Genomic DNA, 23,392 nt, shown 5'->3' with positions numbered 1-23,392 from the left:
TTAATCCAAAGTTCATGGTTCCATCCTCATCCCATTTGACTTCTTAGAGCATTCCCCACGGGCTCACCCCACTTGCCTGAAACTCTGTCCTTGCCTTCCTTCCTTACACCCACTCTCCTGGGTTTTCTTCTAGCTGTCTGTTCCCTCCTCCTCAGTCTTGGCAGACACAACCTCCTTTGTGCAGCCCTAACCTGTGGGGGCGCCTCTGAGCTCCATCCTGGGTCACCTCGCCTCTGCCCTTGTTCTGCTCCCTGGGCAATCCAGCCCTCACCCTCATCCGTGGCCATGATGATCATCTCTCTGCTGACAGCTTCCCATCTTCGTGCGAGTCCAAACCCAGGTTCCCAAGTGCCCCCTCAACATCCGCACTCGATGTCTCTAAAGCATTTCAAGCTCGACGCGGCTAATGTGGAACTTATGCTTTCCGTGTCCCCCTCCCCCTCCCCCCCTCCTCGCTCTGCCCCCATCCCAGTCCTCTCCCAGTGGTCCCTTTCTCAGGGAAAGTAGCTGCCCGCCAGTCTGCACAGAAACCTCAGAGTCCATCCTGACACTCTTTCCATTCCAACACATCTCCATGATGATTTTATTTCCTGGTGACTTTGGAATCTTTCCCCGCCCTCCACCTCCACTGCCACCGGTGTCGCACCGTTATTTTCTCCCTGGGTGTCTGCCTGTGCTCCTACCCCTACCTTGGCTTCCGGCATGTACGTATACACACCCCACTGCACTCCCCACTGAGCATTCCCACAGGTCACATTAAAATGGAAAACCAGGGGCGCCCAGGTGGCTCCGTTGGTTAAGCGTTCGACTTCAGCTCAGTTCATGATCTCACAGTTCATGGGTTCGAGCCCCATGTTGGACTCTGTGCCAACAGCTCAGAGCCTGGAGCTCTGTGTCAGATTCTGCTTCGGATTCTGCTTCAGATTCTGTGTCTCCCTCTCTCTCTGCCCCTCCCCTGCTCACTCTCTCTCTCTCTCACAAAAATAAATAAACATTAAAAGTTTTTTTTAAAAAAATGAAAAATCATCCTGTCCTTCTTGGACCTAAACTGGCAGTGGCTTCCTATCATACTTAAGATGAAAAGAAAGATCCTTAATGTGGAACCTGCCTCTGCCCACTTTCCACATTCCCCAATCCGCCTGTTCTCCCTCTACGCCCTGCTACCAAGGCCTTTTCTCGTCTTTTCTCTAAGCCGCACGTTCTGCCTCAGGCCCTTTGCACTGGTTCTTCCCTCTTCCTAGGAGTCTTCCCCTCCCACTGTCACCTATACATAGTTCAGATTTCCTCACAAATATAACTTCTTCAGGGAATCCTTCCTTAACCCCTCCTTCCATTAAATGCTTTCACACCAATGGTTAACATACACATAAGCACAGAATTATTGTTCGGAGCCCTTCTGAGCATTTCTGTTTAGAATGCAGTTACTCCTCATGACAATCCAATGAGGTAGAAAGTATAATCACCTCTATTTTACCGATGAGGAAGCTGAGGCACAGAGAGGTGATGTAACTCACCCAAGGTCCCTAGTTAACAAAAAGCAAAGCCAGAAGCTGAACCTTAGCCGTGTGACTCCTGCACGGTGCTTACAGTCCCATAAAAAACTCTATCCTTTTCCTCTTTGCATGTCCTCGCTCTTTGTAACTATGTATTTGTATGATGTGTCTCTGCTTTAGACTCTAATCTCTGTTGGGGTGAAGACTACTTCATCCATAATAGTAGGTGCTCAATAAATCCTTTGTACTAAATGGCTGAAAGAAGATTAGACTCCTCCCTCTTCCTCACTCACTGCATTCAGTCATCTGGTCCTGGCCCTGGCTTTTCCTGGAGCAACAGTAACCCAGGAGGTTCAGTTATGTGCTTATCTGTGTCCTACAACTGGAAGGAAAATGTTATGTGTCTCTACACATTCAAAATTTGCTACAGCAGGGTGGCTGAGTGGCTTGGTCCTTTGAGCGTCGGACTTAATTTCAGCTCAGGTCATGATCCCAGGGTCATGGGATCAAGCCCTGCATCGGGCTCTGCATTGAGTGTGGAGCCTGTTTAGGATTCTCTCTCTCCTTCTGCCCCTCTCCTACCAGGCTTGCTCATTCTCTCTAAAAAAAAATAAAATAAAATAAAATACAAGGAAAACATTTTTTTTAATTCTCTAGCAAAGTCTAGGTGGTTCAATGTGTCTTCAGTTTCTCAATGGGTCCATGAAGTTAAAAAGAACTGATGCATATATTCCCCAGCCTACTCCATCCTCTCCCTGCCAACCTCCCCTCGACAAGTACAACCTTACATCTAGTTTTGCTCTCCACAAAGCCATCCTCCACAAGTTGGTGACAGCAATCTTATAAAAACGCAAACCCAGGTCACCCTCCTACATAAAACCAGTCAGAGAGTCTCTATCACCCTTGGAACAAAGTGCAAGCTCTGCTGGGCAGGAGAGGGTGCTGTAGGGCCTGTTTATTTCCCCATCCTCCTGTGTGTGTTCTTACTCGGTCCCTCTTTCCCACAACCACAGCCCACCAGCACAGACTGGGTTCTATGTTTGGGCTTCCCAGCCTGTGCCTGGTGGTTTCTCCTGTCTGTATACAGGCACTGCCCTCTGCCTGGAAAGCCAGTCCTTTCTTCTGCAGAAGTAGAAATTCCTGTTGCATCGTTAAGCCTCAAGCTAGATGTCTCTTTGGGGTTAGGTGCCCCTCCTCCCTGTTTCCATATGCTGTGCCAATCCCTGACAATGAGCTGGAGGCATTGAACCATAGTTGCTTGGTTACCGACTCTCCTCCTTGTGAGCTTTGAGGGCAGCCACCATTTCTTATTCATCTTTTTATCCCTCCATTCTAGGTGAACACTAACCTAAGGTATGGTGCTCAAAAACGGTTTAGGCCGTGAGTGAATTAATGATAAATAGTCATGGGTCCTAAAAACAATCTGTGAAATGAATAAATGAGTGGGTCACTGGAAGTTCGGGACCAGAGAGAGATGCAGATTAAGATGCTCCAAGATGGTTAAGACCCTATCGCACCCGTCAGAGTTAACATGAAAGACTAATCCCTGCAGGGAGCAAGTCTGGAGGAGGTAAGAGGGAATCATTCATCTCAAGGCCAGGAGGCGGGTCTAGGTCTCAACACGCCCTCCTCCCGCCAATGGGAGGCCTTGTTACCCTCCAAGCCTCCGCCCCTTTCAGCCGCTTGAGGCCGGGGGCCTGCCACTCCAGGAGATAAGACTACACTTCCCGGCGCGCCTCGCGGCCAGGGCGAAAGAGGAGCCGGAAGTGGGTCGCGCGAGGTCCAAGGGCACAAGGGAAGTGGCGGGCGGAGACTCAGGGGGGCGTGCAGGTGAGCCGACAGGCAGGGGTTGCCGGCATGGCTGAGGCCAGGAAGCGGCGGGAGCTTCTTCCCCTGATCTACCAGCATCTGCTGCAGGCGGGCTACGTGCGCGCGGCGCGGGAAGTGAAGGAGCAGAGTGGCCAGGTAAGCGTGCGCGGGCCGTGTGCGCGGGCCGTGTGCGCGGGCCGCGTGCGGGGTCTGGAGGGGTGCTGCCTGCACCCCCTCCCGCGGCGGCCCGGCGTGCGCACAGAAGCCGGACCCTGCGGTGATCCGGGCAGCCCCCGGGGGTGCCGAAGGAGCCACAGCCTCTGCTCGCTTCGGCCCTCTGTCCTTTTGGGCCTCAGTTTCCCCCAGCTGTGTAGGGGGCGGGCCGGGATGGGAGATCCGACGCGGAGGGCTTTGGAATTCCCGCGCCCACCTCCACCCCTTCCTGGTAGCGGCGGTTTAAAGTTTCCGAAGTCTCAGGCCACGTGGCTCCGCGGGCCGGGAAGGTTGCTGAGAGCCTGAGGGGTGGCTTGCGACCAGCCCCTGGGGAAGGGTGAGGAGGCGGAAGAGGGCGCCAAGGGGAGGGGGCTTGTGGCCCTTTAGCTGAGCCGAGGCTCGGGCCCTGGTCCCTCCCGTATTGAGTCTGACAGCTTTGGGACTCGAGCATGTGGTGGGGCCCTTGCTGACTTCATTCATTCTTTTCCACAACTCCTAAAGCGGCGCTCAGAGTGCTGAGGATGGAATGTTGAGCGCGGTGCCCCAGCCCCACTGGAGTTTACAGTCTAAATCTAGTAGGGGAGGTGGACATAAAGAGTCACGAAAGTAACTGTACCCATAACACGTTCGGTGCCAAGGATGAGAGGCATCAGGATGGCAAGTTAGTTGCCTGTGTCGGGGCGCCCAGGACAGCTTTCCTGAGGAAATGGATGTTGATTTGAGACCTGGGAGAAGAGAGGTGGATATTCAGGTGGAGGGACAGATGCCCTGGTGGGAGGGAACTGGTTGCCTTTGTGCTGGCCTCTGGAAAGTCCATTGTGGCCGAAGGGTGGTGTACAGGGTGACACAGAGGGTGGGGAGTTGGCTGGAGCCCCCCGGTAGTTAGTTTGGTCTTTACCTGAAGAGCAGAGGTAAGGCACCGAGGGTTTTAAGTGAGTAACGTGGATATTGACCTCATTAGTCATCCCTTTGACTGTGGTGCAGGCTCTGGCCCTGAGGGTTGCTTCCAGGGTCCGGAGAGACTAAAGGGTGATGGGTCCTAAGACATTATCCAAGGATTTGCCCAACCCTCTCTGGACCTTGACTGCCTTCTTACTCCATTTCTAGCACTTAACAGGTAAGTGGGGCAAGAGGCTGTACCCGGCTTCGTTGGGGCCCTTGCCTGGGCAAAAGTATCCTGTTCTCATGAAGCACATGGCACAGCAGGAGCAGACAGATGACAAATCTTTAAAAAAAAAAGAAAAAAAGTAATGATACAGTATGTCAGATGATCGTATGAGCCATCAAAATAAGACAGGCAAGGTGGATAAGGAATGTCAGGGTTCAGTTATAAATAGGGTGATCAGGAAGCCCCACCGAGAAGGTGACATATGGGCAGAGACGTGAAGGAGCAAGCTGTGGAGTTAGCAGGAGAGAGCATTCTAGACAGAATAACGAGCGCGGCTGGGGCAGGTGGCCTGACACAGTTGAGGGGCAGCGAGGAGGCAGGAGTGCCTGGGGCAGAGTGTCGGCGTTATCGGCTCGTGTGCTGGGCACTGACTAGAATATCTTGCTCAGGCCTGACCGCATCCCGCTCGGTGGGTGCTGAGCTCATCCCTGTGTTAGAAAGAAGGAACCTGAATCACGAAGAGGTGAAGGGACACACTCAGCCACTTAATAGAGGCGCTCTGCCAGACTCCAGCCATGCCCTCTTAGCCATTCCGCCCAGATCCCTGACGCTGCCATCGCCTTATATTGCTCACTCAACTGCCCCAGGGTGCTTGACAGCCTCGGTTCTTGACATTTGCAGAGTGGGCCACCTGGCTTCGGCTCCAAAGGGCTGGATTCCACCCGGTTCCCTCTGCTTCTACCAAGGCACCGGCAGCATTTGGTTCTAGTCTCTTCCCAGCGGATGAGTGGACTGCAGGCATGCCACCTGGGTGTCTGGGCTGTGCTTCATACTGCCCTGGGACCATGGACCCCCAACTCCCACCCCCTGCCTTTAAAAGACTTTGGAAAGGTCAGGGATAGAAAAAGCCCTGTCTTGTGGCCTCTGAGCATGGTGAGTGTCGGGGAACTGGATAGTGCTAGCCTGGAACATTCCAACTCCAGGCTCTCAAAGGTACCCCTCACCAATGTGTTGTCTTAAAAGGCTTTAGTGGAAGGACTTGCCCTGCTTGTCTCGGGAAGGTTTGAGCAGCACTGACAGGGCCAAGCAGACGTATTTCCCAGAGCAAGAAGTCTCCCATGAAGCTTTGGAGAGTTGGGCCTAAAAAAGATCTTTATTATGCTGAAGGGTTAATTGCTGCTTTCTCTTTACTTCTCTGCAGAAAAGTTTCCTGACTCAGCCTGTAACCCTTATGGACATCTATACTCACTGGCAACAGTAAGTCGGACGGGGCTGGAAGAGCAGAGTAGGGACACGCCAAGCCATCAGCTTGACATAAACTAGGATGCTAACCTGGTGTGCGATCTGTCTCCAGAGCCCAATGTGGACTCCAGTGTTGCCCCCAGGAAGCTGGGTCGCACATAGGGGTGTCTGATGTGAGGAAGGACATTGGGAGCTGTCACCCGTGCTCTTAAGGACCAGAGCTTCTCAGGAGCTTGTCATTAGAGTACCTACCTCCTAAATGCTGGGCCCTGCTCTCATGGAGATACAGTGAGACAGATGTGATTCCTTCTTTCCTGGAGCTGACCTTAGAGTCAGGGAGGGAAGCATGCCTCAAAGAATGAAACAAATCCATGTAAAATTTAAATGATAATGAAGATTTTGAAAGGACTTGGTGCCAAAACCAGGTTTGCCTAGCCTCACTTGGGGGTTTAGAGCAGAGGGAGCTGCTGATGCCAAGGCCTGTAGCTGCAGTCACGGGACAGAACAAGGCCGGGCAATTGGTGGGCCCCGCCTCACTCAAGGCCTGATCATCTGTGTTGGGAAGCTGTGTCTTTGCCCCAAGAGCAACGGGAACCCTGAAAGGGGGAAGTAGAGAGTGGCGAGGTCACTGCAGGACAGCATGGCTGGTCAGGGTATGGGCACTGTCACCCAGGCAAGCGCTTGTGGGGCTTAGACAGGAATGACAGGGTAGACAGTCAGCCGATTCCAGCAATATTAGAGGATGAGAGTGGGAGCTGGGGATGGTCCAGAGGGGCAGTCAAGTTGACTCTTAGGTGCCTGGCTTGTGCTCCTGCGTGGAAGGTGGACCTGAGCGTGGAGCTGGAAGTGAATGCGATTGTTGGAGGGAAAGATTTCAAGGACATACTGAGTGTGAAATGTCTGAAACATGCAGAAGGGGCAATAATCCAAGGGCATATCAACAAAGGAATGGTTTGAGAGAGAGGGAGGGGATAATCATTTCTCTCCACAAAGTGGCCTGACCACAGTCAACCAGGGGAGTGAAGGGCCTGCAGTCACATCCCATGAGGAGTGATTAGGAAATACTGAATGGTCCAGGATGGAAAAGAGATGGCAAAGGGTCAGGTGATGTGTCTACACATCTTTGAGGACAAAGGGAGTAGGTAATTCTCTAGGGCTCTGAGAGGCTGAAGTAGGATCCGTATGTACTGCTTTAGGGAGACAGGCAGCTTCTGGATATAAGCACTTGGTCATCAGAGCCATCCAGGAATGAGGTATGCTACAGTTCCTCAGAGGTGTGTAAGGAAAGGCAAGAATGGTGTGGAAGAGATCCCAGCGTCCAGGGATTGCTAAGGTCTTTGAAAGTCCTGTCGGCCCTCATTTCTTGGCTTTCCTCTGCTGCTAAGGTCAGGTCAGAGCATAGGGCACACCCCGCACTTCCTCCCCCGCCCCCTCTCTGACTTGCCCAGGTATCTGGGTGTGACAGCATTTCCTTCCCTAGAAAAGCGCTTCGGTGAGCCCTTGTCACCGGCCCCTTCTGTGGGTGAGGGGTACTGAATGGAACGAGGACCTCACACCCACCAGAGGTAGCCTCACCTAATAGTTCCCAGCAAAGTTCAAACCCAACAGCTAGCTCTATGACCTTGGGAAAAGTTGGCTTCTTTGGGTCTGTATCTTCATCTGTAAAATATAGTAATAGTAAATTTGGGGGCGGGGGGTCAATCTGGGTGTCTCAGTTAGTTAAGCGTTCGACTTTGGATCTCATCTCAGGTCTTGATCATGAAGTTCAAGGGTTGTGAGTTCAAGCCCAGCGTTGGGCTCTGCACTGGGCTTGAAGCCTATTTTAAAAGGGGGGAGGGTGGATAAATCAGGTGCTAAACCTGACCATCAGAGGCATTTGTTCCCTGGGTATTTATTGAGCAGCTACTATGTGTCAGAACTGTTCTTGATATATCTGGAACCAACCAGAGAAAAATCCCTGCCCTTGTGAAACACTCTGTTGGGAAGAGGAAGAGAGGCGGAGTGAACTCCTAAGTGTAATAAATGAAACTTGGTTTTCGGCGGTGGGGAGGGATTCCCAACAAGTGGCCTTCCTGGGACCAAGGGACCCACATCCCAAACTGTGGCAGATAGAACATGTCTGTCCCAGCTGGAGAACATGGGACATGGACCGTGACTCCCCTCTGGGTGGGAGAGTGAGGTCAAAGGAGCTCGTACTTGAATGTTCCAGGGACTCAGCCCTGTGGGTGCTTGTCCTGCCGATGCCCAAAACTTATACTTTGACCCTGAGCAAGTCCCTAAGTCGTTCATGTTTTGAGATGTGTGCTATGTGCTGAAGACGCTTAGTGAACTAGCAGAGGTTCCTGCCAGCCCCTCCCCCTGCCCCGGGTTTGACCATGTGGTGGAGGAGTCAGGCAGGAAGTAAGTAGAATAACAGGAGAGAGAAAAGTGTTCTGAAGAAAATGAAACAGGATGACAGAGCGGAGACGTCAGGGGAAGGAGAATCGTGATCAGGGAGGGGCTTTGAGGAGGCTGAGGCCCAAAGGACAAGAAGGACCTGAGCAGGGTCTTCCAGAAAGAGGGCACTATAGATGCTGTAAGTTCTGGAGGAGGGAGAGCCTGGATGAGGCTGTGAACGGCCCGCCCGCAGGTGCTGGCACATACCACTCGGTGTTGGTTAGCTGCTGTTACCGTGTTGTGTCACCAGCCCTTAGTGATTATTTTGGAGACTAATAGTTGTAAAAACCGTATATGAAATGGGTGAAGATGCAGAATACAAGTGTATCTGCACTGTTTTCAAACTCTGTATACACATTTCCTGGTGGGGAGGGGGGAGGGGGGTCTTTCTTGTCAAATCCGGAGTTGCCCTTGTCTCCTGGTTGGTGTAGCCAGTCACCCTTGTCCTGCAGGACGTCAGAAGTTGGCCAGAAGCGGAAGGCAGAGGAAGATGCAGCGCTGCAGGCTAAGAAGACCCGCGTGTCCGACCCCATTAGCAGCTCAGAGAGCTCAGAAGAGGAGGAGGAGGAGGCAGAAGCTGAGACCGCCAAAGCCGGTACGAGTCCTGGGGCCCGGGGGAGCCTCCGTCATTGGTGCTTGTGGGAGCTTAGCTCCGGGCCCTGCAGCTTTGGGGAACAGGCGTTTGGATATTGGGTTGTTTAGAGGAGAGTCCACCTCCAGCTTCTCTTCCAGTGAGCCCTGGGAAGACCAGGACTTTTAGAGAGATTGGAAGGGCCCCGCCTATCTACTGCAGTATTTATTTGAACCCTTTCTCGTGCCAGACATTGTGTCCCAGGTCCTGGGTATCCAGTGGTGAACAAAAACTTAGCTGGGTGGGCCCTTACAGCCCAATTTGGGGTACAAAAGCTACAGTCCTACGAGCCCCCAGGTGCTTCTGATAAAGATGGAAAGAAGCCCACATTTGTAGAACTGCTGGGAAGATTTCCAAGGGAGCAGTTGGCAGGCACCTTTTCTCTGTGGCCCGTGGCTGCTGGGAGGGCAACAGGCTTCCTGTTGTTTGGACGCGTACAGGTTAGCACCGGAAGGTTGCCCCGGGCACTCTGGGTTCAGAGCACTGGCGGGGGTGACCCCGTGAGACCTTCGCAACCCCTTCTCCCCAGTCCTCAAGACAGTCTGTACTTGAACCAAGGGACTTGTGACTCCACAGAGTAATCATCCTTTTTCTCTGCAAGGTTATTGTCTTTTGCTTACATCGAAGGTGATTTCTTGATTCTTAAGTGTATTTTCTGATTGTAAAAGAAATACAGGATTCATTATGGATCATTCCTTATAGGATATGAAAATTACTTGTTAAAAAGGCAGGAAAAAAATTACCCTCATTGTTGCCACCTACAATTTGGCAAATTATTCTTCCATTTATTTTTTCCTGAGCATGTTTTTAAAAATATTCAAGATCATATTGAATATATGTCTTTTAATCTTTTAAGATTATAAATGCAAAACAAGTCCAGTTTGAACTATACATAAGCATATGGAAGAAAAGTGGGAGGTTTTCTATTCTACCCAGGGCGGATCCCTTTTACCCCTTGAATGTACCCTGGTGGGTGGCTTTAAAACTGTCCCCTTTACATCTAGTCACACGGATAGCTGTGCATATGCGCATATCCACACCTATGCGCATATCCACACCTACGTGCTACGTAAAAACAAAACTTGTTTAATTTCATAGTGACTGGTATGCTTCATGGATTTTTATTTAGTGGACTTTTTTCTGTAATAAGGGAATCATAATTATACATTTTAAAGGCATCCCCATTGAAAGAAACACGCTGAAATATTTGTGGGGAACGTGATCTGATATCTGGAATTTTTTCTACAATAGTCCTTGCTGGGGAAGGGTGGCAGAGAGGCCGGTTGACATCACATTGGCCACAGGCTGGTAATGGTTGGGGCTATGTGGTTTGCTGTACTTCCCCTCTGCTTCCAGATGTGTCTAGAAAAGAGAAGGAGATGGAGTGAAATGCCAGGAAGAGAGTTAGACCATGCCATGCATCTCAGCAGTGTCGCATGTCACAGCATACCCTAGAAATCTTACCCTGTCTAAGATCTGGGGAGACAGTTTCCTGGTGTAAGAGCACCAAGAATCTCTAAGTCTCAACATCTGACCAGTTCTCGGTCTCATGGTTCAGCTCCCTTTTCCACTAGAAACCATTGAAATCCCGAGCCCCTCTCTCTGTGGACCAGGGCTGGCTATGTGACCGAGTCCCCTGCCCTGCTGAGTGACTCTCGGGCTGCAGCGTGGAGGCCTGTGGGGATGGCCCAACCTGAAGTCACGCGGTGCCTTCGAGGCAGTCCTCAGCAGGACTGTGGGCCAGCGCTTCCTTTTCTGGTGGCCATCAGTGTCAGTGTCCTGTGCTGTCAGGGAGCTGGGGCTCCATGGGGGGGGGGGAGCCGCCCCGTGGCTGTCGTGATGCCCCGCTCTCCTGCTTCTGGTGGATGTGGCTCGCGCACCCCAGGGCTCTCTTCCACAAGTCCGGGCTCAGCCTCAGAGGCTCGAGCCAGCACCCAGCAGTCATGCTGATTGAATCGTTAGGTGCGCTGACACCTGCCGGCTGTCCTGAAATGAGGAAGGGCTCACCTGGTGCATTTGGCGGCTGTTTGTGTCTTGCAGCCCCAAGACTGGTGTCCATGAACTCCTCAGTTCCGGGCCCTGTTGTGCCATCGAGCGCAAAAGAAAAGGCTCAGGTGAGTAGGAACACCTTCCAGGCTGTCGCTCGTGGGAGTTAAGATCCCTGTAGGGGGACAGTCCCCTGTGTCAGAGAAGGATGGGGTTGTGAGTGATTACCCAACCTGGATTCACATGTGGGCCTTTATCACCAGCCATGTGGTCCTGGTGAGTCCCTTTACTGCTCTGGGCCTCAGTTTCCTTTTCTGTAAGATGGGGGTGACGCCCACTGCTATGGGCCACTGGGCACAACTTCTTTCCTCCTCCATCTGGGCGTTCGCCTGTTCAGCCAACAGCCTGTTACTGAGCCAGATGCTTCGCAGGCACTGTGGGGGGCAGTGGGGGCACCATGGTAAACAGGCCCCCTGGGGGTCTGAAAGCTCGAAGGTCATTTTCTAGAGCGCAGCCTCTGAGAAGGTAGAACACCGTTCGCTGGTGTCCACAAAGCAGGATCACAGACACCACAGCACACGTCCCTGAGCTGTGTGGGGCACTGACGACAACGCGAGCTAGTGAGAGCAGCTGCGGCAGACCACTGGTTAGCACTTAGCAGGCAGCTGCAGTATCCCGAGACCTGTGCTTGGGTTTTCTCCGGGCCTCTGAGGGGAGCTACCCTTTTCAGCCCCAACTTAAAGATGAAGAAACAGGCCCAGGGAGGTAATTTGCCCGAACTCACAGACTGGGAGGTGGTCTGTGCGTGTCATTCCCAGTGTGTCTGTCACCCCTGTCCTTTGTAGGCAAAGACCAAGAAAGCCAGCAAGGTGGTGAACTCCACCCCCCATCCTGCCTCTGGGAAGGCAGTGGCCCACCTTCTGTCTGGGAGGTCGCCTAAGAAGTCAGCAGGGCCTTCAGCAAATGCCGTCCTGGCCTCAGAAACTGAGGAGGAGGGCAGTGTCCCAGCCCTCAGGACCACGGCCAAGCCCGGTGAGGATCCCCAATCCCTAGATGCCAAGTCCCCCAAGGTTGGGCTGGGGAGGCAGGCCCGGCACTGCTTTGTCGGGCTCTGGGACATTCTGGAATTTAGAGGTCTGTCTCCATGGCAGTAAGGCCCCGTGCCTCAATAGGGGAGGGTCTGCTGCAGAGACATGTCCGGCTCTGCTAAGGGAGTTGGAGCAGCCCGGGTGATGGTGGGGCATTTTCTGGTTTATTGCTCTCAGGTGGGTACAGGGCCCACTGCAGAGGCTGAGACTACACTGAGGCCCAGGTTTGCTCCAGTTTCTCATGTGAAATAGGCGTTGGCCCTGCCTGCCTCAGTGGGGTGATGGGAGGAGATGTCCGGGCTATCAGATGGCGGCATGTGTGTGTGGGGGCGGGGGGTGTGGTAGGACCTAGCATGAGCCTTCCTGGGGATGCAGAGGTGTGGGGGAACTCGGGAATAGAGTGGCATGTGTCTCAGCTGCGGGGCTTCAGGATGGGTGGGGCTGAAGGTCCGCACAGAGAAGCGGACACACAGCACCTGCCTCTCCCTTCCTGGCCTGGCAGAGAGCCGGGGAGGGCAGTCTGGAAGGGCAGGCCCTCAGTGCTCTCCCTGTCCATCCCTCAGGAATGGCATCGGCCAACCAGGCCGGCAGCTCCAGCGAGGAGACGTCCACCTCGAGTGATGAGACCTACGTGGAGGTAATTGCCGCCCTCTGCAAACCTCTCACCCTCCCAGGGGCCCGGCTAGGGCTTCGCACACCTGCGGGGCTGAGTCCGTTGAGCAAGTTTCAGGATGGCCCGGAGCTAGAAAGGCTAAGGCCTGGGGAAGGGAGCCGCAGGTCCCTGTCATCACACCGCAGGTATGGAAAACGTCTAAGGTTATGGGGAGCGATGCTGTCCGGTCTGTGAGACAAGGGAAGGCTTCTTGGCAGAGGTGGCATTGGAGCAGGGCCTTGACACACAGGGGATTTGCCAGGAAGGGATGTGGGGAAGCATTCAAGCAGAAAGAGCTGTGTGAGCCCAGGGGCAGGCGGTGGCCATCCTGTGGTGTGGTCCGCGCGAGCTGGGTGAGGCTGCTGAGCAGTTCTGGGCCTGGTGGTGGATGCCAGTCCTGGGCGCTTGGTCTGTGGCCTCATCTCTTCTCTGAACTGTGACCAGAGTGTCATTCCTTATTGTGCAGCCAAGCCTTGGGAATCTAGTGGCAGCAGGAGGTGCATGACTGCTGCTGCCAGGGTGGGGGGGGTGGTGGGAGGTCCCTCGGAAGTCTGACTATAGTACTGATGGCCACTCTAAAGGGAGAACGTGGAGAGCCCTGAGGGGCCATAACAAGAACATGACCTCATTAATGAGATGAAAGTGCCTTAGGAGATCGGAGGTTGGCAGGGGCCACATCCTGCTGCCTGAACATGGGGACCACCAGGGGGAGTTTGGGTTTTATTCTAGGGTCTGTGAGCAGCCGTTTCACGGTTTTAGGCATGGAGGTAAGATGGCCTGATTTAGGTTTAAAGAAGATGGCTGGTTGTGGCCTGAGTTGGAGGGCAATCCGAATAGAAGCAGTGAGAGCGCTGATGTGGCAGGCAGAGTGGGGCTGGAGTGGGGCTGGTGTCTGGCACCAGGGCGCCTACTAGAAAGCAGGTGTGGAGGGGGAGCCACGGGTTCAGGGACAGATTGACCTGGTGCCTGGAGTGCTTCTTGCCTCCTGCTTCACCCAGTAACCCGTGAAGGTGGAGAACTTCGGCCTGTGTACCCCAGGCCTAGCCACTCGCCACATCCAACCCCACTTTCAGGCCCTGGACACAGCCATCAGGGCGCTCCAGGCTCCCATTACCACTTGGCCCTGGGAAGCCAGCAGCTAGACACAGCTCGGGGGCCAGAGGCCAGCACAGGGCCCTAGCAGCAGTGAGGGCTTTGCGCTTGAGGACATGGCTGCCCCAGAAACCTGGGCCCGGTGAAGTCTAACTAATGACAGAGATGGAGGGAGGGCACTGCCTGCCATTGCAATGTCCGAGTTGTAGAAGTCTAAGAAAGAGCTCCGAGAGGGAACGAATGTGCCCAAGGTACCTCAGCAAGCCAGTGGCAAGCCTGGCATTCAGATCCTGGCCTCGCGGCCCTTGGGAAGGCCACCGTGATCAGACCCCTGTAGTTGAAGGGGCAGACAGGATAGGCCTTCTGGCTGAGAGAGCTGCCCCTCTGTGCCGGGCGGCACAGGAGCATAGTGGTTGGGAGTTCTGCCCCCAAGGCAACACAGACCTGGGTTCTGGTCGGGACTTGGCCCTTAATATTGGTTGTGAGTGACTTAACGTCTCTGAGCTGCTTGTCCTTTTCTGGAACCTGGGTGTAAAGTTAGCATCTGTCTCGGGGAATTCTTTGAGGATCGGCTGGTGTTAGGAAAGGGCTTTATGAACCGTGACGCCTCTCATAGCCCTCAGAGGCAAAGACTGATTTCTTCTCTCATTGCGTCCTCTTGTTCCAGGTGAAACCTCCAGTGAAACCACCCCAGGTCAAAGCCTCGCCCACCCCTGCCAAGGACTCTCTAGGCAGAGGGGCAGCCCCAGCCCCTGGGAAGGCAGGGGATGTGACACCCCAAGTCAGAGGAGGCGCCCTGACTCCAGCCAGCAAGGCCAAGAAGCCAGAAGAGGACTCGGAGAGCAGTGAGGAGGAATCTGAGAGTGAGGAGGGGGCCCCTGTGGAGCCACCTCGCCAGGTGAGGCCTGGGGGCAGACTACCCCTCAGCTTCCTCAGAGCCCCCAGAGGCTGCCGAATGGCTGTATAATGAGCCTCACCTTGGGGTCTGGGGAGCAGGAAGTGGGGTGTGCAAACTGAAGGGCAAGGGCAGCTGGGCTTGTCAGCCCCCTGTGGAAATTGCCCCTCTTGCCTGAGCAGCAGCCTAAAAGGGCTACTTCCCACAGGGTAGCCCTGCACCCTACTCTGTCAGTAATTCTCCTTTACCTCAGTTTCCCTGTCTCATGAATGGGCTGTGGCCAGCTGGTCCTGTTGTGCAGGGACTTAAGTTTTAATTGCCTAGTCCTCTGGCTTCTTAGGCCAAACCATGGCTTGTTAGCTACCAGGAATCTTGTTGCCTTCCCTCTGCTGGGACCCACTCCTCTGGGCCTGGTGGCCAAGACTCTGGGAGCATCTGAAGGGAAAGCAGAGGGGCTGGGAAGCTGCTGGAGTTGGAGAGCCAGGAGGAGGGAGCATCAGACAGTGGTGGTGAAAGACCCCGAAGCTGGCCTGGTGAGGCCACTCAGGAGTGGAAGTGCCAGCATAGGGCTGGATGGTAAAGGAGGGGTGCAGTAAGTAAAATAAGGTTCACTTTGCTGGGTGGTGACGAGGAAGGTAAGGCAGGCGGGCTGTAGGAATGGTAAGTAAAGTCGAGTGCTCAGGGAAGGCCTTACGGAGATGGTGCGGCCTGAAGGAGTGGGACAGGGACATGCACCACATGGACATTTGGACAAAGGCCATTCTGCTGGGGAGCCCAGCAAGTGCCCGGGCTCCCGACGTGGGAGAGAGAACTGTGACAGCACAGCTAGGACCACGCCGGACGAGCCTGTGCTCACGGGGGTCTCCCGCTGACGGGAGCCCTACCATGGGAGCCTCTGACACCTGTGTATGGGTGACGCTGGGAGCAGCGCAGGGGCATCAGGGAGGACTGCCATGAGAACTGCTGTGTGTCTCGGACCTGGCGGAGGTGGAGCGATGGCCAAGTGAGCCGGGCAGGGCTGTGAAGGCGCCAGAGTGAGAGTGAAGCCAATGGGTCAGGCCTGAGCGCCAGTCACGGCGGAGCGTGAGAAGCGGGGGGATCTCGTGAGCCCCAGCTAAGGCCTTGGCTTTGTCCTGAGGGCACCACCGGAGGGTGAGGAGGGGAACAAACTGTCCTTTCTCTTTTACCAGGTGAAGGCCTCGGAGAAAATCGTCCAGGTCAGAGCTGCCTCAGGTCCTGTTAAGGCGATCCTTGGGAAAGGGGCCACCCCAGTACCCCCTGGGAAGACAGGGCCTGCACCTGCCCAGGCCAAGGCAGGGAAGCCAGTGGAAGACTCCGAGAGCAGCAGTGAGGAGGAATCTGACAGCGAGGAGGAGCCACCAGCTGCCAAGTTGCCACTTCAGGTGAGGCCTGGAGAAGGAGAGTCCATGAAGCCTGTACCCCTCCCCAGAAGGCCTTCTGAGGCCTGGTTCCGCCCTCTGTCTGCAAGGGCCCTGCACATGCTCAGAGCCCTGCCCTCCTTCTCATGTGTGGCATCCTTTGCCCTGTCCAGCCTCCTCTGTCTCCTCATTGTCCCCCCTTGTCTGCTCCCTCCCTGATTTCTACTTGTCTCCCTCCAGGTGAAGCCTTCAGGGAAGACCCCCCAGGTCAAAGCTGCCTCAGCTCCTGCCAAGGGATCCCCTAGGAAAGGGGCCCCTCCAGTGCCCCCTGGCAAGGCAGGGCCTGCAGCTGCGCAGGCTCAGGTGGGGCAGGGCAAGGAGAAAGACCCGGAGAGCAGCACCGAGGAGTCTGACAGCGAGGGGGAGGTGCCGGCAGCTGCGTCCCTGGCCAAGAACCCTGTTCAGGTGAGGCTGCCAGCCACCCCGCAGCGGCCCGTGCCTCGTTCTGGAGAGCCCGTCTGTTGGCTTGTCCTCCCCTTCCGCGCCTTGGGCTTCAGGCCCCGCATTTGCTTTCCTCGCCTCATCTTCCCTCACACACGTTCCCCGGTGGGCTCCTGTCCTGACCCTGTCTTCTGTTACTCCAGGCAAAGCCCTTGGGGCAAAACTCCCAGGTCAGAGCTGCCTCGGGTCCTGTGAAGGGGCCCCCTCAGAAGGCAGGGCCTGCAGCCACCCAGGTAGGGAAACCGGAGGACTCAGAGAGCAGCAGCGAGGAGGAGTCAGACAGCGAGGGGGAGGCGCCGGCCCAGGTGAGGCTCCTGCCTGTACGTTTCTTCTTTCCCCCTCAGTGTCAGGAGCCCCCCACGCACACACCCACACGCTGCCTCTGTTTGCCCTCTTGGTTTCTTGTGTCTCTGCACACAGCCATGCTTTCCGCTCCCTCCCCTGATCCCGTGTGTCTCACTGCAGGCACAGTCCTCAGGGAAAGTCCGCCAGGTCACAGCTGCCTCAGGTCCTGCCAAGGGCCCCCCTCAGAAGGCAGGGCCTGAAGCCACCCAGGGCAAGGCCGAAATGTCCAACGAGGACTCCGAGAGTAGTGAGGAGGAGTCAGACAGTGAAGAGGAGGCGCCTGCAGCCTTGGCTCCTGCCCAGGTGGGCCCAGGAGGGACCGCGTTGCAGCCTGACCTGAGCCACTGACACCAGGCAGCTCCCCGGGGAGCTGTGGGGAGGAACAGGAGGGCTCCACCCCAGAACCAATGGGGGCTCTGAATTCAGGCTACTTCTCTAGCTTCTGACTTCTGCTTCCTCTCAGGCAAAACCGGCTATGAGAACACCCCAGACCAAGGCCTCCCCAAAGAAGGGCACCCCTGTTACGCCTGCACCTGTCAAGGTCCCCCCATTGCGAGTGGGCACGCCGGCCCCTTGGAAGGCGGGAGCGATGCCACCTCCAGCTATGCCCAGGGGCGCCCAGAGGCCGGAGGACTCTTCAAGCAGCGAGGAGTCCGAGAGTGAGGAGGAGACCGCTCCTGCCGCCCCAGCAGGACAGGTGAAGCCAAGTTTGTCTGGCAGACTCTGGGCTAGTCCTCACGTCGCCCTTCAGCCTCCCGCTATACGTGTCTCTTCCCTGTCATTCCAGGCAAAGTCTGTGGGGAAAAGCATCCCGGTGAGAGCTGCCTCTGCACCCACCAAGGGGTCCTCAGGCCAGGGGGCTGCCCCAGTGCCCGCTGGGAAGGCAGGGCCTGCAACAGCCCCAGCCAAAGCTGAGATGCAGGAAGATTCAGAGAGCAGTGAGGAGGACTCGGACAGCGAGGAGGTGACCACCACTCCAGCCTTGGTGAGGCCTGGGAGGAGCCAGCCTGTCCCACCTGCACCGGAGTCCAGGGCAGGGCTGGGGAGGAGCTTTTCTGAGCTGCGCTGGCTCCCGGCTGTGCAGAAGCCTCAAGGGCCACCTCAGCTCAGCCTCGTTCCCCACTTTTCACTCAGTCTCCTCCACCTGTCAGAGATGCAGTCTTGCCCGTGGCCTTTTGAGCTCACATTGAGGCTCCCTACGCCATCCACAAGCTCTGGCCCCTCTGCCTGGTGCTGTCCCGTCTCCCTCAGGGAGTTCCTAGTCTAGACAGGGGCGTGGGATGTGCACACGGGTTATCCCAGCGTAATGTGCTAAGGTTGTGTACCTGGGCTAACAGCACTGCGGGTGATAGCATCTGGGGGCTTCCGGGAGGGAAGGCCTCCTGGAGGAAGGGGCACTGGAACTGTGGGCTGAAGGAGCTGGCCAGGGGAAATGGAGTGTTCCAGGCAAAGAAACTTGCCTCTATGCCCCGAGGGTGGGAGAGTGCCTGACCTGAGGGAGCTGCCTGAGGCAGAGCATGTTGGTGGGATCACTGGGGGAAATGGTGTGGCAGCGGCTGACAGCAGGGGGCTCGGGGCCAGACTGCCCGGGTTCAAGTCCTGGCACCATTTCCTAGCAAGTGATGAAATCTGTCAGGGCCTCTGTAAATTGGAAATCAGCCTTCACAGGGTTGAGAATTTACAGAGTTCTCACCCACCATACCCAGCAAGGGGTCTGTGCACACAGCAGGCTCGCTCCTCTGCCACCCTGGGGGTGGGCCAGGCAGAATCAGGAGTCCCCTCCCAACCTGGAAGAATTGAGCCGGGAGAAGTGAAGATCGCTCACACCTTGCATTCACTCGCCCACAGTTTATTATTTGTAATTGTCGCTCTTCTTCCCCTCTCCTCCCAATAACCACTCAGAAATTAGTCATTTCTGTTTTCCCTCTACCAGAACACGCGTTTGCTCTGGGATTTTTTCTTTTGCCCCCCCCTCACTGTTGCCTTGTGGGACCCAGGCTCCTGTGATTCTCCTGTGATTTGACAGTTGTGTGTGGGCCCTGCCTGAGTCCCAGCCCCGCGGCTCCTATCCCGTTTCCACACATTCCAGACCAATGCCTGAAAAGTTCCACTGTGCCCATCGCTGAAGTCGTTGTCTCCCCATCTGAGCCTCCCACCAGTACCATTAGACAGGTGTTCATTTGCTTCCGTGTCTGGGGGAGGAAATTAGAGCTTAGAAGAGTTGTTTGCTGACCGGCTTCCATTCAACCAGCCAGTGAGAGTCAGCGGGGCCTGTGCCCCAGCGTGTCCACCTCAGAAGCCTTTGCCTTTCATGCTTCCTCCTGCTATGTTTTGGGCCAAACTTCTCCAGCCACAGACATGATTGTGCTGTGGGGCCTTCCTTCCTCTCAAGGTGTGAAATAAAGCGGCTAAACCCTCTCTAGGGGCCCAGCCTTCTAGCCTGGTGCCCTGTCAGGAGACGGTGCATTGGCCTAACTTCAGGAGGCCTAAGTTGCCCCCAGTGAGAGCGGTGGGTCTGATGGGAATCCTGTCTTAAGGGGTAAGGATAATTAAGCCTCTGTTACGGGGTTAGGAGCAACATTAAATGAAATCATGGCCTTGCTCTCAAAATGCTGCCTGTACACACTAAGTGGGTTCCACACTGCTCAGGATAGCTCGGGTCAGAAGTGAGACACATAGCCTCTGGTCTGCTCGGAGACCCCAGCCAGCTCAAAGGACACCGTCCACCTGAGAGGTGAGGTTCCAAATAGAGTGACAAAGACAGGCTCGGTTCTGGAAAACCAGATGGGCCAGACAGAGACTGAGGAAGGAGGTGATTCTCCATTGATGTCAGTTGAAGTGCTGTAGGAAGAGAGCCCACGTGTGAGAAGGGTGGGAGAGAGGCTGGTCAGTGTGTCAGGAATGGCTGAATGGCGGTATGGTGCCTCGGGGTCCAGCCTTGCCGTGTACGTTCTTACATCCTGTGGTGACGTCACATTGGCTTATCAATTTTCATGGCCTTTATAGAGCCCCTAGGGCTTTTTATATACAGATCTTGTTGTCTGTGAATCAGGACAGTTATACTCTTTCCTCTTCAATCTAGATGGCTTTTATTTCTCTTTCTTGCCTTACTGCACTGGCTAGAGCCTCCAGTGCAGTGCTCAGTAGCCACAGTTAGAGCAGACGCCTTTGCCTTGTTTTTAATTTAGGGCGTAGCACTCAGTCTTTCACTGTTTAGTATGATGTTAGCTCTAAATTTTTCAAAGATTCCCTTTATCAGGATGAGAATGTTTTTTTCTTTTTTTAAAGATTTTATTTTTAAGTAATTTTTACACCCACACAGGGCTCAAACTCACAACCCCAAGCTCAAGAGTCGCATGCTCTTATCGACCAAGCCAGCCAGGTGCCCCAAGTTCTTTTCTATTCCTAGTTTGTTGGGAGTTTTTATTAGTTGAATTTTTATCAAATGCTTTTTTCTGTTGAAGTGATCTTACCAGTTTTTTCCTTTGTTCCTTTAATGGAGTGTATTATACTTGGTTGATTTTCAGGTGTTAAATCAATATTTTGTTCTTGTGGTAAATCCCACTTGGTCATGGTGTATACTCCTTTTCCTTGCCGGGTTTCGTTTGCTAAGTCATTTGTTAAGGGTTTTTGGGTCTACATCCATAAGGAATATTAGTCTGTAGTTTTCGTGTGATGTCTTAGCCTGGCATTGGTATCATAGTGATACTGGCCTCATAAAATAAGTTGGGTAGTATTCTCCCCTTTGTTTTCTGAGGGTTTATGTTAGATTGACATTATTTCTTCCTTAATAGAATTCGCCAGCAAAGCCATCTGGGCCTGTATTTTTTGTGTATGGAAGATTTTTTTTTTTTTAATGTTTATTTTTGGGAGAGAGAGTGCAAGTGGGAAAGGGGATCCAGAGTGGGATCTGCACTAACAGCAGTAAGGCCAGTGCAGGGCTTGAACTCAAGAACTGTGAGATCATGACCTGAGCCGAAGTCGGATGCTTAACCGACTGAGCCAGCCAAGCGCCCCAAAGATTTTTAATTACTAAATCAAGTTTGAGGGGTGCCTGGGTGGCTCTGTCAGGTAAGAGTCTGACTTCAGCTCAGGTCATGATCTCATGGTTCTTGGGTTGGAGCCCCGCATTGGGCTCTGTGCTGACAGCTTGCTCAGAGCCTGGAGCCTGCTTTGGATTCTGTGTCTCCCTCTCTCTTTCTGACCCTCCCCTGCTCATGCTGCCTCTTTCTCAGAAATAAAACATTAAAAAAAAATTTTTTTTAGGGGCGCCTGGGTGGCTTAGTCGGTTAAGCGTCCGACTTTCGCTTAGGTCATGATCTCGCGGTTTGTGGGTTCGAGCCCCGCGTCGGGCTCTGTGCTGACTGCCAGCTCAGAACCTGGAGCCTGTTTCAGTCTGTGACACCCTCTCTCTCTGACCCTCCCCTGCTCACGCTGTCTCTCTCTCTCTCTCTCCTAGAAATAAATAAAAATATTAAAAAAAAAAAATTTTTTTTTAAATAAATCAAGTTTGAAAATTGATTATTAGTCATTTTAGGTTTTCTGGTTTCTTGAGTCAGTTCTACTTTGTACCTCCTAGTAATTTTGTGCACTGTTAATAATTTGTGCCTTTCTAGAAACGTGTGTGTTCATCTCCGTTGTCTAATTTGGTGACATAAATTTGTTCATAATATTCTCTATAATTCTTTTTAATTTCCATAGGGTCTGTAGTCCTGCCTTCTTGCTAAATTTCAGTAATTTGTGTCTTCTCTTCTTGGTCAGCCTAGCTAAAGACTTAACCAATTTTGTTGTTCTTTTCAAAGAAACAACTTTTGGTTCCATTGATGTATTTTCTGGTTGTTATTTCATTAGTTTCCACTCTGATCTTTTTTTTTTTTTTTTTGAGAAAGTGTGTGTGCATGGGGCAGAGGGAGAGTCTTAAGCAGCTCCAGGCCCAGCACAGAGGAGCCCGACACAGGCTTAATCTCACAACTGTGAGATCGTGACTTGAGCTGGAATGAAGAGCTGGAGACTTAACCCCATCTGCTCTGATCTTTATTATTCCTTCTCTGGGTTCAATTTGCTCTTTTTTTTCTAGCTTCTTAAGGTGTAAATTTATTTTGAGCGTGTATGACGGGAGAGGCAGAGAAAGAGGGAGAGAGGAACAGGATCTAGAGCAGGCGCTGTGCTGACAGCAGCAAGCCCGATGTGGGGCTCAAACTCAGAAACCATGAGATCATGGGGCACCTGGGTGGCTCACTTGGTTGAGCGTCTGACTCAGCTCGGGTCATGATGTCACAGTTCGTGGGTCAAGCCCCGCGTCGGGCTTTGTGCTGACAGCTTGCTTAGAGCCTGGAGACTGCTTCGGATTCTGTGTCTCCTCTCTCTGCCCCTCCTCTGTTCTCACTGTCTCTCTTTGTCTCTCAATAATAAATATAAAATGTAAAAAAAAACAAACATGAGATCATGACCTGAGCCAAAGTCAGAAGCTCAGCCTACTGAGCCATCCAAGTACCCCAACGTGGGATCTTAAATTGTTTATTGTAGCTCTTGGGTTTTGTTGTTGTTGTTGTTGTTGTTTTAAAGTTTATTTATTTTGAGAGAACACATGAGAGAGTGGGGGGTATGAGGGAGAGAGAATCCTAAGCAGGCTGGTGGAAAACCCTACCTTCTCCCCACCCTGCTGACAGCATGAAGCCCTACACCCTAGTCAGGACCCCATCTCGCGAAACATGAGATCATGACCTGAGCAGAAACCAAGAGTTGGATGCCACCCAGATGCTTCTCTTGTTTTTCTAATGAAAGTGTTTAATGCAATGAATTTCATTGTATTAACTGTAAGGACTGCATTAACTTCCTCCCAAAAATTTTGAAATGTTGGGTTTTTTATTCTTATTCTCTGACCTGTGGGTTATTTAGAAGTGGGCTAGTTTGTGAATATCTGGGACTGTGCAGATTTCTTTTTGTGGTTGATTTCTAATTTAATCCCACTGTGGCTGGAGAACATTTGGCATGATGTCAGCCCTTTGAAGTTTATTGAGACTTGTTAGATTAACTTAGTCCTGGTGTCTTTTGTCTTCTTAAATGTATGCAGAAGACATTACTCCCCTCAGGACAACTTTTCTGTGCTGATGAGCACCGTGGCCTTTATCAGACACAGTCTGTTCTCCAGGGGGGTTTTAATCTCACGGCCCAAGATTTTCTTTGTTGCTATCATCTCACTAGTGTGTGTTTGCTTGGATATCCCAACGAGCTTTTTGGGGATCACTTGGACATCAGTTAAGATTAGGCGAAATGGAAGAAACAACAGTGGTTTTCTATCTTGTTCTGCCATGCTGAGTGCCTGGCTCCCACCTTGTAGACTAAGATGGCTGCTTGAGCTCCAGCTATTACCTCAGCATTCCTTCCATTTGGGAGGAAGAAGACACATGTTTTTGTATGTGTAAGGAAGTCAAATTGTATACTCAACTTCCATTCTGTTAGCCAGAAGTAAAATACATGGCCGCCTAGCTGAAAGGGAGCCTGGAAAACACCTTTGCTCTG

At 53.3% G+C, this 23,392-nt stretch overlaps 1 protein-coding gene and 1 long non-coding RNA gene across 4 annotated transcripts in view; one reads left to right on the top strand and one right to left on the bottom strand.

Annotated features, from left to right (window-relative positions):
- Positions 1–3,306: 3,306 nt before the first annotated feature.
- Positions 3,307–23,392, top strand: part of TCOF1 (treacle ribosome biogenesis factor 1) — a 37,881-nt gene continuing 17,795 nt past the window's right edge. For 2 of the 3 annotated variants that reach the window (XM_039239483.1, XM_039239482.1), the window contains exons 1-13: positions 3,307–3,458; positions 5,825–5,880; positions 8,754–8,896; positions 10,973–11,046; positions 11,764–11,950; positions 12,570–12,643; positions 14,418–14,648; positions 15,836–16,048; positions 16,265–16,489; positions 16,669–16,830; positions 16,991–17,173; positions 17,334–17,567; positions 17,658–17,855. In XM_039239483.1, the coding sequence (XP_039095414.1) occupies positions 3,351–3,458; positions 5,825–5,880; positions 8,754–8,896; positions 10,973–11,046; positions 11,764–11,950; positions 12,570–12,643; positions 14,418–14,648; positions 15,836–16,048; positions 16,265–16,489; positions 16,669–16,830; positions 16,991–17,173; positions 17,334–17,567; positions 17,658–17,855 (2,088 nt within the window). In that variant the 5' untranslated portion in view covers positions 3,307–3,350. Of the gene's footprint in view, positions 3,459–5,824; positions 5,881–8,383; positions 8,441–8,753; positions 8,897–10,972; positions 11,047–11,763; positions 11,951–12,569; positions 12,644–14,417; positions 14,649–15,835; positions 16,049–16,264; positions 16,490–16,668; positions 16,831–16,990; positions 17,174–17,333; positions 17,568–17,657; positions 17,856–23,392 lie in introns of those variants that run through there. The other variant, XM_039239484.1, reaches the window with a different exon arrangement.
- LOC120236601 lies at positions 10,038–11,002 on the bottom strand. Its single transcript, XR_005529715.1, has 2 exons — positions 10,940–11,002; positions 10,038–10,294 (listed from the first exon to the last, which is right to left on the bottom strand). It is a non-coding gene; the product is annotated as an uncharacterized LOC120236601 (long non-coding RNA).

Source organism: Hyaena hyaena, unplaced genomic scaffold (assembly GCF_003009895.1).
Source record: "Hyaena hyaena isolate Hyena2069 unplaced genomic scaffold, ASM300989v1 scaffold_157, whole genome shotgun sequence".
Taxonomy (NCBI): Eukaryota; Metazoa; Chordata; class Mammalia; order Carnivora; family Hyaenidae; genus Hyaena; species Hyaena hyaena.
Note: the sequence above shows the minus strand (reverse complement) of the source record. Positions and strands in the feature narration are given on the sequence as shown.